The sequence below is a fragment of the Thunnus maccoyii genome, chromosome 6 (assembly GCF_910596095.1).
Source record: "Thunnus maccoyii chromosome 6, fThuMac1.1, whole genome shotgun sequence".
In the NCBI taxonomy this organism is placed as follows: Eukaryota; Metazoa; Chordata; class Actinopteri; order Scombriformes; family Scombridae; genus Thunnus; species Thunnus maccoyii.
This window is the reverse complement of record NC_056538.1, coordinates 34,211,610-34,226,907: the sequence shown is the minus strand read 5'-3', so window position 1 is coordinate 34,226,907 and position 15,298 is coordinate 34,211,610. Positions and strand designations below refer to the sequence as shown.

Below are 15,298 nucleotides of genomic sequence, written 5' to 3'. Positions count from 1 at the left end.
TTTCAGTATCTGTTGGAGGCCAAAAATGCAAAGATTAAAGAAAAGTTCTGAAAGCCAGTTTATCATCTCCTTCAGATTATTCTGGTTCACCTCCAGCAGCCACAACAACAACATGCTGCTTATGTACTTTCTTAAATCTGTTGAATATATCAGTCGCAGCCTAATTTCCCTGCAAAACAAATACTTTTACTTTAGTACTTTCAGTAAATTTAGCTGCTAATTCTTTTATTCTGATTTTTCATGCAGGACTTTAACTTGTAATGGAGTATTTTTCCGTCGCTGTATTGGACATGTACTGGGAGAACACGTCTTCCAGCGCGGCTGCAGGATTATCTGTGTGTGTAATGAGCAGCATGCTGACCAGGCTGAGTGTGTGTAGATTATAAAAGCAGCTCTGTCTGTCTGATCAGCTGTTAGAACGCCGTTGTCATCCTCCAGCTGAACACACACACACACACACACACACCGCTGCTGCTACAGGTCAGTCTGCTTCTTCTTCTACTGTCACATGTTTGTGGTTAGTTAGTCTTCAGGTGAACAAACATCACTCAGATCAGTTTTGTTCATGGAAAGAAATCTTATAATTAAGTGATGCAGTATTTATATTTGTTAACATGTTCTGAATGTTCATATATGTGCAGCTGTTACATCATGATATCCTGCTGTTTATGTTCATATTTGATACTGTAATAATTACATAAACTCAGCATTATACAGCAAAATTTTGTGTAAAAGTCATTAAAAACAGTCTAGTTCCAGTTCTAACATGTTAAACATATTTTTCTGATGATGGTTATTATTCTGTGTTTTGTCTGTTACAGTTATTGAGATGTTAAAGTAATATTTCTGAATGGCCGTCTATGGGAGTGCACTTTTAGTCATCAGTATCTAAAACACTACTCATGCTAAAGTAATCATACGTGGTTCATAGATGCCCCACGGAGACGTGCTCAACATAATACCATCTTTTATGGAAAACGCCACCATGTGGTCAGTTACGACTTTTACTTCCTCTGGATAGTCAAGTTTGATCGTCTTCTCGGCGCCGTGACCGACCCCGGCGGGGCCGATCCAAGGACCTCGTTAAACCATCCGATCGGTAGTAGCGACGGGCGGCGTGCACAAAGGGCAGGGACTTAATCAACGCGAGCTTATGACCTGCACTTACTGGGAATTCCTCGTTCATGGGAAATAATTGCAATCCCCAATCCCTGTCATGAGTGGGGTTCAGCGGGTTACCCACGCCTGCAGCGCGTGCAGCCCCGGACATCTAAATGCATCACAGACCTGTTATTGCTCAATCTCGTGTGGCTGAACGCCACTTGTCCCTCTAAGAAGTTGGACGCCGACCGCACGGGGCCACGTAACTAGTTAGCATGCCGGAGTCTCGTTCGTTATCAGAATTAACCAGACAAATCGCCCCACCAACTAAGAACGGCCATGAACCACCACCCACAGAATCGAGAAAGAGCTATCAATCTATCAATCCTTACCCCTCCTCCCCCCTCCCCCTTTCCCTCTCTCTTTCTCTCTCTCAACCCAACCGGTCAAAGCAGATGGCCGCCCACCAAGAGCCGGGTTCTGCTTGAGGTTTCTACCCGTTAAAGGGGAGTTTTTCCTCACCGCTGCCGCCAAGTGCTGCTCATGGGGGAATTGTTGGGTCTCTGTAAATTAAAGAGTTCGGTCTTGACCTGCTCTATGTGAAAAGTGCCCTGAGATGACTTTTGTTGTGATTTGGCGCTATACAAATAAAATATTAAGTGTTTTATGTTTTGGCTAATAAGTCATGAAATGTGAGAATTTTGGGGTGGGGGGGGTGTAAACGTTTTGCTTCTTTTTGTTCATATTTGATCCAGTCTTCATTAAACTGGAACATATTTAGATGACTCTGAACAAAACGTAGGCGTTCGTTTTTGTATATCGCTCAGCGTTTGTCTATGATTGGTTACCAAGTTTGAAGGCGTGGCTTAATGCACTTAACGAGTCATAACTTTTAAATGCATCATACAATTAAAACCAGATTTGGGAATGTTGTACAGATGGGGTTATTAACCAACTGGGGGCGCTACAGTAATGATATAACTTGACATTTCTACAATTCTGCTGTCAGTAATAAACTGAAACTTGGTTCCAAGGATCTTCCTGAGCATGTTGATGACATATTGAAACACCTTGTGGCCAATTATAGAGCACTTTGTGTTTTGGCGAGTAACTTATGAACTGTGAGATATGTCAGATATTTGGTAGACACCTCCCCTCTGAGTGTGTACTCAACATACTGAAAGGTGTCGCTGTTGCAGATATTCTAGTCTATATTTTTCTTTATGTCAACGAGTCTCATGTGCAAACCAACAACATGTTAGTCCGTCTCTCAATACTGTCCTCCTTCTCTACTGTGTCAAACCCATCGATTCCTACTGAAAATGAAAATGTAAATCTTTAACAACCCCTCACACATGTATGGTTTTGTTTTTAAAGTAGACCTTCAAGCAGGTACGTCAGGGTCCAAACACCCGACACAACTCAGAACCGAAGGCTAGTTTAGCTCCATTCCTGCTAGTTTCAATAATTACTGTATGTAAAGTTTTAGCTGGGGTGGATTTTGAAGTATATGTCTGGTATTCTGTATTTTTCTTGTAAACAAATCCCACGTGCAGACTCAAACCAACAGTTTCCTCTTTCTCTGCTCTGTCTGTGGCTCTCAGCTCCAAGCACATTGGTTCCTACTGAAGATCTTTAAAAACGCTTCACAAATATATAGTCTATATATGTTTAAAGAGGGCTCGGTAACAGCTGGCCACTGTGGTTTTTAACAGACAAACAGGAGGAAGCGACTATAACGGCAAACTGTTGTGGGAAAGAATTAAATAGAGAACTTGCAGGTCTAATAAACTAATAGCACATTTTAGTTGAAAATGAAAATTGAAAAAAATTACTTCTTCCAATTGTCAAAAAGAGAAATAGTCACAGAATTTCAGCAAGTACAATATTTAACATCATTTAGATTATTTTGATGTTATACATTTTTGTTTGTTTAAAAAAAGAGAAAATCAGAGAAAAAATGTTTGTTCATCTCAGTGTCCAGAGATCAGATCTACTATAATTAAATGACTCTACATGTAATTTATGTATCATGACAGTTATTTTTTTTTTAGAGTGGGACAGATATCTGTGTCAGGATAAAACAGACCAACAAAACGGTTTAATTTTTAATTATTTAATGATTTTTTTTGTTGAAATTGTGTCCTTGTCGTCTACTCTGTGCTGCAGGTCGTGACATCGATAAGTCATCATGAGTCCGAAACGTGTTGTGTTTAAGAAAGTCTCCCGCGACAAGTCGGTAAGTTTTCCTGCAGTACGACACAAACAGTCCTGTGGTCATAGTAATTTTACGGTGATGATAACAAGAGAAGTAAGAACCTTTGAGCAAGGCACTGACCCCCCCCTCAACACCCCCTATATGTTTCAGGTGGCCGTCTACATGGCCAAGAGAGACTTCGTGGATCACTGTGACTACGTGGATCCAGTCGGTGAGTTTGATGATGAAACATGAAACTGACATCCAGACAAACATTAGAAACTTATGTTGTTGATTTTTGTTTGTGTCTCTCTCAGATGGAGTTATTGTGATCGATCCGGTGCAGCTCAAAGGAAAGAAAGGTCAGTATGTGTGACCTTTGACCTCTCTACATTCTCTGTTGTATCTATAAACATTAGCGTAGTCTGCAGCACTGTCAACCACACGATGAAGGCCCAACATCTACCTCTGATATACAAGATAAGCAAAAGAATGTCATGACAATTGATAATAAACTTTATTTATAAAACTTAAAGTTAAAACAATTATTATTATACATATTACGGCACAATAAATAACCGGTAAATAACAGCAGTAGTTACAGTAGTGGAACACAATCATGAGACATTATGGAAACAATCGAACATGAATGATATATTCATTTTACATTTTCAGGATGATCACGTTCTGTTACATTAATTTAACTGATGTTTTCATCTTGTGTTCATGTTGCTCTTCAGAAAAACTGACTTATTTTTCTCCTCTGTGCGTCCTCTGGCTCTCATTCTTCACAATCATCTTCTCGTCTGTCATTCTTTGCAGACGATGTTCAACTTTATATCTCAGTAATGTCACCAAACTAAAGCTGCTGCCCTGTATGTATGTTTGACAAATAAAATCAAATAGTGTATTTTTAAATAACTTTATTTATTAACCAGAGCAGGAGAATGACAGACACATTTTTTTACACATACACAGCAGTCCTGTAGTCAAATTATAAGTCAGGTTATTATAACAAATAGATCACATAAGTAATACCCATAAATAAATAAATAAATGAATAAATAAATGAATTAATTAATTAATAGATAGATAAATAAATGTGCTTTACAGTGTTTTACTGAAGAGCAGCAGTTTTTTGTGATTTTGAAGGGATTCATAAAAGTTTTCCATATGAACTGAAAAAAGTCAAATGGTAACATATTATATTTATTATATTATTATTATTATTTTACAGGTTCCTTGAATTTATCATAAAAATAAAAATGATAAAATATATTAAATGGTTAATTTTAGGACATTTTACAGACAAGATGGTGCAATATGATACAAATTATTTTAAAAAATGGAAAAAGGTGTTTAGTTGGTTTGGTTGGTTAGTACCCACTCAATATGTATTTAGGTTCAAATGTCGTTCTTAATTTGCAAAATTATTATTAAATTAGATCCTGAACAATTCTTTCACTGACATAAAAAATGTACTTTTCTGTGTGTAGTTCTGTGTCAAACAACATATTAGCATTTTAGGTTGTTCCTTAAAAAAAATTAAACCAACTCAACACTTTTTTCAGTTTTTTCTAATAATTTGTACCAAATTTCACCGTCCTTTCTGTTAAATGTCATAAAGAAGAAACATTAAAGGTCCCGTAAAATAAAGCATGAATGTGATATCTCCACAGCAGACAGAGAGGTTTTATACAGTCATCGATCATCTGTTTCTGGTTTTAACAGATAAAAACAAAACCATGTGTTCTGACAACTAAACGTGTCTGTATTTACAGATAGAAGTTGTAACTCTATAAAAAGACTTGAACACACCCTCCAGTGGCTGTTAGTGGTACTGCACCTCCTGTTAGCATGTATTACACCTCATATGACCACTGCTTGCGTCCTCAGTGTACGTGATGCTGTCGTGTACATTTCGGTACGGCCGTCAGGACATGGATGTGATGGGCGTGGCCTTCAGGAGGGACCTGTTCCTGGTGACTCGGCAGGTTTACCCCGAGCTGCAGGACAAAGAGAAGCTGACCCACACCAAGATCCAGGAGAAACTGCTGCGAAAGCTTGGAGACAACGCCTTCCCCTTCTTCTTTGAGGTGAGGCAGTGTTCTCCTGGAGGATCCTCCAGCTGGACGTGTCTGGAAAACCTCCACAGGGAGGCGTCCTGATCAGATGCTGACTCCTCTCGATATAAAGGAGCAGAGATTCTCCTCTGAGTCTCTGATAGACTCAGGATCAGACTTACTGCGGTGTTTGAGTCTGTTTCTCAGGTGCAGATGTGACTCATTCTGCTGCAAACACATGCAAGGTGTTCATAAAACAGATGTTACAGCTGGAGCCGCAATCTGCAACTCATTTGTGACTACAGTGCGTCTCTCCTTGTATTTAAGTTTATTAATATAGAACATTTAATACGGGAACATTTAAAATGCTTTACATGTTGTCCAAACACCTCTACTGAATAAACTGCAGCTCCAACAGATCGTGCCTTAACTAGCCAGCATCGACCTAATTAACGAGGTACTTCAATTTACTGTTTAATCCATAAAATCAATCATGCAATCAATTGGCTTGCTCCAGTTGCAGCTTAGCTTTCCTTCTTTTAACTTCATATGCAGCATCCTCAGTACCTTTGACTGGGTCCTCATCCATGCAAAAGGGTTTTATCTGCATGTTAATCCTTTCTTCAATCATGAGCCAAGTTTTTTGACTGACATGTAGCAGCAATCTTCTCTTGGCTCTTACAAAGAGGAGTAAAATTAAAAGAGGAAAGATGCAAGTAAAAGTAAAATACATCAAATCAGATAAAAAAAGTAATAAAATGATGAAGTGCAGCTCCAAAGTGTGATTTAGATTTTGTTTGTAGTGTGAGATCTTCAGGTAGTTTGTTCCAGGTGAGAGCAGCTTATCATCACAGCCTGTTTATAAAGATGGACGTAGCCATGTCAGCCTCATCCTCACAGCATCAACTCTCATGATTTTAATGACTTAATGACCTTATTCGCATTTTATTTATGTTTTTATCAGTCAGTGATCAGTAAGTGATTTCTCGCAAATGGTTTTTTAGATTTGGTGAAAAAGTCTCTCCTCTATATCCACCTGTTTTAAAATCAGTTTCTGTTTGTGTTTCAGTTTCCTGACAACCTGCCGTGTTCTGTGGCTCTGCAGCCTGGACCGTCTGACGTGGGAAAAGTAAGTTCAACATCACACAAGCTTCATTTCAAACAAGGAAAATAAATATTTTATCACTTACAGAAGCTCAAAATGACTGAGATTACTGCTACATGCTTTTAGACCAACTGATCACAACATCATCGATGTGATTCCACTGGGATTTTACAGGATTTGACTTTTTTGAGGTTCAGTTTTATTGTCATTATACTGGACTGCACAATGAGATGCATTCCTATCCAGGTTAGCTGGCGGGCTGCCCTCTTTGCTTTGCAGCCTGGGTTTAACTAATTTTCTATCATTCAGTGGACAGAAATGTTTTCATCCAGATGGATTACGAGTCTTTAAAGATTCTGAAAATAACAGAACAGCAGGAAGTGATTTTAAATGACCTCCTTGGTTTTTCAAACATTGTCAGTTAATTATCTTTTAGAGAAAGTGATGTTACCTCTGTGACTGAATGTATGCTGATACATGAGAAGAGCACACTGAGGCTAGTTCTGATACGTAAATTTAATCTAACACTAACCCTCAGTTAAATGTGGAACATGGATTGATGTTAAAGATCTGTTTTGAGTTTTGTTTAACACATAAACCTGCAGATGGAACAGATCCTGTTGGTGCCTCTGTGTGTTTATATATTTGATTAATATGGATCCTGTTCATGATTCATGTCTTCCTGTTCCTGACAGAAATGTGCGGTGGAGTTTGAGGTGAAGGCGTTCTGTGCTGAGAATCAGGACGAGAAGATCGACAAACAGTGAGTTTATTAGAAAAACAGCTTAACCTTCAAACAAGGACAAACTGTTATATTGATTAGTTGTATGTTTATATTTGATGTGTTCTCTCTGCAGGAGTTCAGTTCGTCTCTCCATCCGTAAGGTCCAGTTCAGTCCAGAGGACAGTCAGGTGGTTCCAGTAGCCGAAACCACCTTTGAGTTCCTGATGTCTGAAAAACCTCTGCACATCAAACTCAGCCTGCCCAAAGAGGTCAGACAGCAAACCTCCAGATCTGACACATACAGCCCCCACAGAGATTAATTAACTTAATGATTTGTAGACCAATACATGGAATGGAAACACTTTTACAATGTTGTATAATTAGGGCCCGACCCCTAGGTTGGGAACCACTGGACTAAACTAGCTAACTGTATATAAAGTAGTGTAAACTAGCTCCACCTCCAGCAGCTACAACAGTAACATGCTGCTCTAACACTGATGCTTCACTATTAATAATCTAATGATGTCATATATAATCTTGGCTCAGACTCATTATAAATGCTGAGCACCAGATTTTCCACTGTTTAAGTTCTTGGAGCTGCTTTGATAATTAGTATGAAAGTTGGTTCCAGCTGATGTGTAAAGACAGAAAATCTACACTTGAAACAGTCAAACATCACCATCCATTCATCCGTCTGTCTGTCTGCAGACGTTTTACCACGGCGAGCCGGTCAAAGCCAACGTTGAGATCACCAACTCATCCAGCAGGAACATCAAAGACATCAGTGTGTCAGGTAACATCGTACCTGTTGTTTCTAACATGTGACTTCTCTGTGGTAGGTTGTTTTTATGACAGTTGGTTTCTACATACATGACAAACTAGTTTTGATTTATACTTCAGTTTTTGTCCTTCTTGTTTTGCTCTGTAGAGAGTTTTCCGTGTTGTATTTTTGTGATTAAACGTCTTTCTGTCTGTCTGCAGTTGAACAGGTGACCAACGTTGTTCTGTACTCTAATGACAAGTACGTCAAATCAGTGGCCAAAGAAGAGATTGGGTGAGTTTGGTTTTTAGTATTTAAACCTTTTCTCTCTCTTTCTGTCTGTGCTTGTTTTTTTTAATTAACGTTCAGCTTGTGTTTCTCCAGAGAGACATTTATTTTGAAAAAGACCTGTTCACAAAAAGGGAAATACAACTGACATGACCTGATGACTGAATCTAATTTGGATGTTTTTGGATAAATTCTAAAATTCTCTCTTTTTCCTCAAAGGAGAGCACAAGACACATGATTGACAGAGCAGGGCCTTGTCTCCCAAAAACATCTTCAGGCTTAGATGATCATAAAATCTTACGAATATTCTTATTCTTCTTATCGTATCTCCCAAAAGCATCGTAACTGAGGACTCATAGAAATGATCGTTGGAGGTTTAGAGCATCATAAGAAGCTGCAGAATGAACCAAAAACTACGTTTTAATGTTATTGTTCATTTTTCAGTCTATACTTTTTTCATGAACACATGAAATGATGACAGACTGAGATTCACAAGAGATGACTGCATATAGAATATGATCTTTAGAGTGACGTTAAGAAGCTCTGAAGTGCTGCTCTGGGAAGCGTGTAGAAATTTCACAGTATTTATAGAAACACACTTAAGTGTTCAGATAGGTGGCCCCGATCTGTGTGAAGAAGTAAAGCAGTGAGAATTTAGAGTTTACTTTGTGTTTGTGTCCAGTGACTCTGTGCCCTCTGGGACCAGTCTGAAGAAGGAGTACACTCTGTATCCTCTGCTGGCTCACAACAAAGACAGGAGAGGACTCGCTCTGGATGGACGACTCAAACATGAAGACACCAACCTGGCTTCATCCAGCATGTGAGACACTCTGAGACACACTGAGACACTCTGAGACTCTCTGGGACACACTGAGACTTTCTGAGACACACTGAGACACTCTGAGACTCTCTGGGACACACTGAGACTTTCTGAGACACACTGAGACTCCCCGAGACACATTAGGATTCTATGAGAGACACACTGAAACACAATAAGACTCTTTGAGACACCATGAGACTTTTTGAGACACACTGAGACTCTCTGGGACACATTTGGACTCTATGAGAGACACACTGAAACACACTAAGACTCTTTCAGACACACTGAGACTCTCTGAAACACACTAAGACTCTTTCAGACACATTAGGACTCTATGAGAGACACACTGAAACACACTAAGACTCTTTCAGACACACTCAGACTCTCTAATGATGATCGTGGAACTCTGACAAATAGATCTCTAACTGTCTGTCTCTTCGTCTGTCCGTCAGTGTGAAGGAGGAGGTGCTGAAGGAGGTTCAGGGGATTCTGGTCTCCTATAAGGTCGTGGTGAGGATGATTGCATCTGGGTAAGTCTGAAACACTTGGCATGCTGGGAAGTCGGCTGACAGCCTTCCTGCTCTCTGACATAAATCATCCTGAGATAAATATTAATGTTCTTATTTATAGTCAGAGTGTTTCCTGATAAAAAAGACTGTTTCATACGTGGAATATGTGACATTTCTGCTTCATCTCTGTTAGAATGAGGCTTTTTGTCATCAGACAGAGGACAATTTTATATTAATTGTCCTCATTCAGACATGAAAGGATATTTATGGATAGAAATGACTTTTTTTTTTACAATTAACACCTGGAATGATGAAGGCACTTGCATGTGATAGGGTAATAGGAAATGTAAAGAGACACTAAAGCTTTCTGAGAAAGCAGTGCTGAGTTCAATGCCATCAGGAAGAATCAGGAAATACAAAATCCAATCACGTGTTATTTTTCAGACAGGCAGCTGTAAATTCAGGCAGGTGAGATCCTGCTGGGACTGAGCTGTAATGAGGCAGTGGAACAGAAACCTGTGGAAACTGGAAAGTCTGACACATCACTGCTACATAACTCAGCAGAAAATAATATTTTCCAGAAACTAAACACAGCCGAGCTTCTGAGGAGTAAATTCTAATGAGTCAACTAATCGTCTGTCTCTCTTCTCTGTGTTTCTGTTCACACCAACAGGACGGTGGGATCCAGGTACGTTTCACCAAAATCTGCTCACACACACTCTGAGTCTCTGTAAACAGAAACACATGCTGAAATAGTTCAGCTCTGGAGCTACATGTGTGTTTGTTTTATTTACAGTGAGGTCTCTCTGGAGCTTCCCTTCAGACTGATGCATTCTAAACCTGATCCAGGTACATCCTCCATCTTCCTCCTCATATTAAAGTTCCTCTGTGTTAATAAACAAAGTTTCTCTTCACATTCAGTGTTTCTCACTAAAACTCACATCAGCTTTCACGCAGCAACATTTCCTCCTCCTGAACCTCTCTGACTTTGATGTTTGTTTGAAAGAGTCGGATCCCCAAAACTCTCTTAATGTCACAAAGTTTTTCTTGTGAAAGAAAAGAAATAAATGAGTGTCTACAGGTATTCCTCATGTTGTTGGGACTCGCCACATGAATCATTACATTGTAGGATGAAGACTTGGTTTAAGGTTACAGTTAAGTCTCCAGGAAATGAATGTAAGCCATTGTGTGTCCTTTGAAGTGATGGAAACATGACTGTGAGTGTGTGTGTGGAGTTAATCTGTGTTGATAATCTGTATGTTAATCTGCAGGATGTGACACAGCTTGTAGTTTAGATGCAGTAAGAAGAGCAACTCACTGCTGTCAGCGAGACACAGCAAGCTGCTTAACACACACATGTTTGTACCTGTGAGGACCCTCAGTGACATCATCCATGTCCTCCATCAGCCCAAAATTAAACCTGTTAAGCCTCTATAACATATTTCTATAAGACTCCTCAGTCTGATCTATACAGTGTGTGATGTGTTTGGCTCGTAGTGATGAACCTACAGAGACTCTGCAGCTCCTCTCGGCTTTACAGAGCTTTATAGTGAATTTCAGCTCATTGTTTATCTGTCCGGCTGCAACTTTACTGTTCTGGTTCACTCTCAGTGTCTCATAGCGTCGTTTTCAGAGAAAAAGCTGTAAAAAGCCGCTGAACACTACCTGCTAACAGACACAGTTAGCTGTAGACTAGCTGGTGAACATAGTGGAGCATTTAGCAGCTAAAGAGCCAGATATTTCCCTCAGGAGTTGGTAGAGAGTAAAAACAGCTAAAAGAGAAACACGACTCCACATGAATGATAATGTTGCTCCGTAACTGCTGGATGTGGAAGTTCAACATATCAATATCATCATACTTGTTTCTGATTAAATTTAACAGTTTTTTTTTTATAATCTGGGCCAAACTGCATGACCCTCTCTGTAAAATGTCCTAAAATTAACTGTTAAATACCTGCAAATTGCTCAGAATATTTCCAGGAAACTGGTATGAAATTAAAGAGCCTGATAAATAAAGTGTCACCTTGAGTTCATCCGTCATGTTCAGCTTTAATCTGAGTTGCAGGGAACTGATATTTATTCATGTAACTTGTTATTTTTCCTGAACAATAATTACTGATTTTTCTTGTCTCTTTTCCTGTCTGAACTCTGCATCTTCAGCCAAGGAGGGGTAAGATCATTTTGTTTTATTATATAAAAGTCTTGGAAATATCAGCAAACTGTAAAATAAAGTTATCAGCATTTTAAAAACATCTTTATCTTTAGTTTAAGTTTGTTCAAGGGTTTTTTTTAAAGATTCAGCAGCTGTTATCGACAGAAACGTGTTGGTGTTAAATAAAACCAGTTGTTCTGGAGGACAGCATAACAACAATCATAATAATAACAACAGCAGTAGCAGCAGCCAGAGAAGGATGCCATCAGGACTGTGAAGGACCGCGAAGGTTCGGCCCGGGACTCAGGTTTTCCTGTGAGATGAGAAAGCACAAAAAAACTCCGGGGAAGAAGCAAAGTTAGTGACATGCATTGATGTTACATGAATGCATACAGATGGAGAGGAGGAGGAGGAGAGAGGAGCTCAGTGCATCATGGGAAGTCCCCCAGCAGTCTAGGCCTATAGCAGCATAACTAAGGGCTGATCCAAGGCGAGCCTGGTCGGCCCTAACTATAAGCTTTATCAAAAAGGAAAGTTTTAAGCCGACTCTTAAACGTAGAGAGGGTGTCTGCACCCCGGACTGAATCTGGAAGATGGTTCCATAGAAGAGGAGCCTGATAGCTGAAGGCTCTGCCTCCCATTCTACTTTTAAAGACTGTAGGGACCACCAGTAAGCTGCATACTGGGAGCGCAGTGTTCTAGTGGGATAATACGGTATTATGAGCTCTTCAAGATATGATGGTGCCTGACCATTAAGGGCTTTGTAAGTTAGGAGAAGGATTTTAAATTCTATTCTAGATTTTACAGGAAGCCAATGCAGTGAAGCTAAAATGGGAGAAATGTGATCTCTTTTTCTAGTTTTAGTCAGAACACGTGCAGCTGCATTCTGGACCAGCTGGAGAGTCTTTAGAGACTTGTTAGGGCAGCCTATTCATCCTTCATCTGCATCAGTCTCCAGCTCTTCCTCCGTATCAGCTGTTACCTGAGGGTGCAGGTGGACGTCTCACATCCTGCAGCGTCCCGCTTTCACCTGTTTACACTCACGATGACACACGTTGGCTGCAAATTTAAGAAGCAGCACATCAGATGCAGACAGATACGTGAGAAACTGAGAAAAACCAAATGCCCCAAATTCACGTAACAGCTGATTATATGAAGAATAATCTCTTTATATGAACAAAAACTCTTTTAACTATTTTAACCGTCAGTATCAGGGTTTTATTCTTTCATGCGTTGATTCATGGAAGCTGTAATTATTCCAAAGCAGCAGTTCACATCGTTTTTGACTTGAGACCCTTAAAACAAAACCGTGTGAACTTCAATACAAGTATTAATATTCATCATCCTAAATTTACTGCACAGTGTCACGACTACTTTTTACACATAGAACACCTGGAAAATCACTGCAGTTCACCTTCAAAGAATCAACAATACAGTTTTATCCTGATTGGTTCCCTGTACAGATCAATACTGAGTCAATATGGATCAATACTGAAAAAACTGTGATCCAACTCATTACAGACTTTGACTTAAAATTGTATTTTGATGTTTTTTTTTCTCAGATTTTGGAGAAATGTTTACTAATCGCCTCAAAAAGCCGGGATTCTTGCTCTTTGCAAACAGAAACAGCAGAATTGAATCTACTGACAACGTTTCTTTCTCTTTCTAACTCAATACCTGGCAGCTGAAGATTCAACCAAACACTGACTTTTCCTTTTCAGACTGTTTTGTTCAAATACTTTTCAGGGTTGTGACGACAAAACAAAAAGCAAATGAAGAAAACTTTCACACGTTTGAAAACACTTGTGCAGCATTTAGAAGAAAACGCTGCAAAAACAGAAACACGCTGCAAGTTGTCGGGTTATGTGTGTTTTCTATGCTGTCGTATGTTGAGCTCTCAGGGCCACCGTAGTCTTAAGAAGTAAAGTAATCCATTAATTCAGGAGCTTAAAGCAAATCTGTCTCTGTGTCCCTGCAGCGAGTCTGACGACATGGTGTTCGAGGAGTTTAAGCGAGTTTACCTGAAGGGGCTGATCGGAGACGACGACGAGTCTCCTACTGAGGCGTGAAGAAGAACTAAGACGTGTCTGCTCCTGCTGTCAGTCGCCATCACAGCTGAACAGAAACACAGTTTGACTTGTAGAAGATTCTCATCAGACTGCTGCAGAGTTTAATAACCTCCTGATGTTTCCTCTTGCTTCAGAATAGATCACTGTGGTTCATACTGAGGCTGCGATGAACTCTGCAGCCTGCAGGAGGCGACACTTAAGTCCAACACACATCAGACGTGTCGCTTCTTAAAAACTCACTTAAAAAAATCTCTAAATCTGATGATTCTTGGAGACATTCAGCTTCTATTTAGAACCACAAGAATCACAATGAAACCCGTGTTTTCTCACATTTATTGGACATAAAACAAACTGTTTAATAAACTGTTTCTGTCACATCTTCACATCAGCGAGCAGACAGTCAGCGTTCAGATTAATGTAGAAGCTTGTTAATCTGCCTTGTGATCAAATAAATGTCATAGTTAGACTTTAGATGCATTTTGAAACAACTTAAAGATAAAATATCATGTTTATAAATGTAAATCTGATGCGTTAAAGGCTTTTAGAGTTGATTTAATCTACTTCATTCATGACGTCGTAGTTAAACCTGTTTTTACTTATTTTTCTTTACAACATTTTATTCTGTCATTTATTGCATGTTTGTTTCAGGTAGACACACATAGAGGTCAGAGGTCAGAGGTCAGAGGTCAGAGGTGGTTGGAACCTGCAGCCTCCTTCTGTCAAACTGTGATAAGTTTAAACTCTGATATTTTATGTATTAAACTGTATTAAAGTGTAAATAGTTACAGTCCTGTCTGATAAAGCTTCCTGGTCTGAAGTAAAACAAACTTTCTGTTGCCAACAATTTTGTGAATATTGTTTTTCAGACAAATGTGCTTATTTTGGAGTAAAAACAACTATCATTTCATGAATTATCAGCTCTCTGTCAATGAAACTAAATGTGATTTTACGTGGGGTAAACCATTTCTAATTCTTTCATTAGATTACCATCATTATGTGAAGCATGATAACCAGTTTTATCATAACGTGATGATTCAGAGCTGCTGAAGACTCGGTGACACAAACTGAGGATTTCTTTCCATGTTTTATTGGAGTTTTTCTTAGAAAGAACAAATAATATTCAGCTGGAGTGACAGAAAAACCACAAACCAAAAACAAACAAGAATATCAGGTGTTTAAAGTTTCTAATGACAAAACTGTTGGTCCTGTTATTTTATATAAACCTTTAAATCTGGTGTGTTTACAGTCAAACAGAGAACCAGCTCATCACCTTCTCAGACTGATGTTATTAAAACATAAAACTGTTCTGATTCAGTTTCTCACAGTTACAAACACACAAACACTCACCTAAAATCCATCCAGCTTTCATGTCTCATTAACTTCAATCTAAAACAGTGAAAGAGTCCGTTTCTGTCTCCAGTTTTCCACACAAATCGTTCCGCTGCAGGATCGATCAGCAGCTGGAAAACTGTTGATCTGAACCAGAACCTCCTGAAACACCCAGAGACTC

General features: G+C 39.2%; 1 protein-coding gene across 3 annotated transcripts; it reads left to right on the top strand.

Annotated features, from left to right (window-relative positions):
* Positions 1 to 949: 949 nt before the first annotated feature.
* On the top strand, positions 950 to 14,575 carry LOC121898763 (S-arrestin-like). 3 transcript variants are annotated; one of them, XM_042414176.1, is made up of 16 exons: positions 950 to 990; positions 3,271 to 3,340; positions 3,470 to 3,530; positions 3,616 to 3,660; positions 5,195 to 5,394; positions 6,431 to 6,490; positions 7,162 to 7,229; positions 7,324 to 7,459; positions 7,899 to 7,983; positions 8,172 to 8,244; positions 8,921 to 9,058; positions 9,511 to 9,588; positions 10,241 to 10,255; positions 10,364 to 10,416; positions 11,728 to 11,737; positions 13,698 to 14,575. In XM_042414176.1, exons 2-16 carry the CDS (start codon positions 3,293 to 3,295, stop codon positions 13,786 to 13,788), a joined length of 1,161 nt encoding a protein of 386 aa, XP_042270110.1. In that variant the 5' UTR covers positions 950 to 990; positions 3,271 to 3,292; the 3' UTR covers positions 13,789 to 14,575. The 3 variants fall into 3 exon arrangements, with proteins under 3 accessions (XP_042270110.1, XP_042270109.1, XP_042270108.1); XM_042414175.1 differs by lacking the exon at positions 950 to 990 and adding an exon at positions 2,470 to 2,493; XM_042414174.1 differs by lacking the exon at positions 950 to 990 and adding an exon at positions 2,768 to 2,882.
* Positions 14,576 to 15,298: the final 723 nt, after the last annotated feature.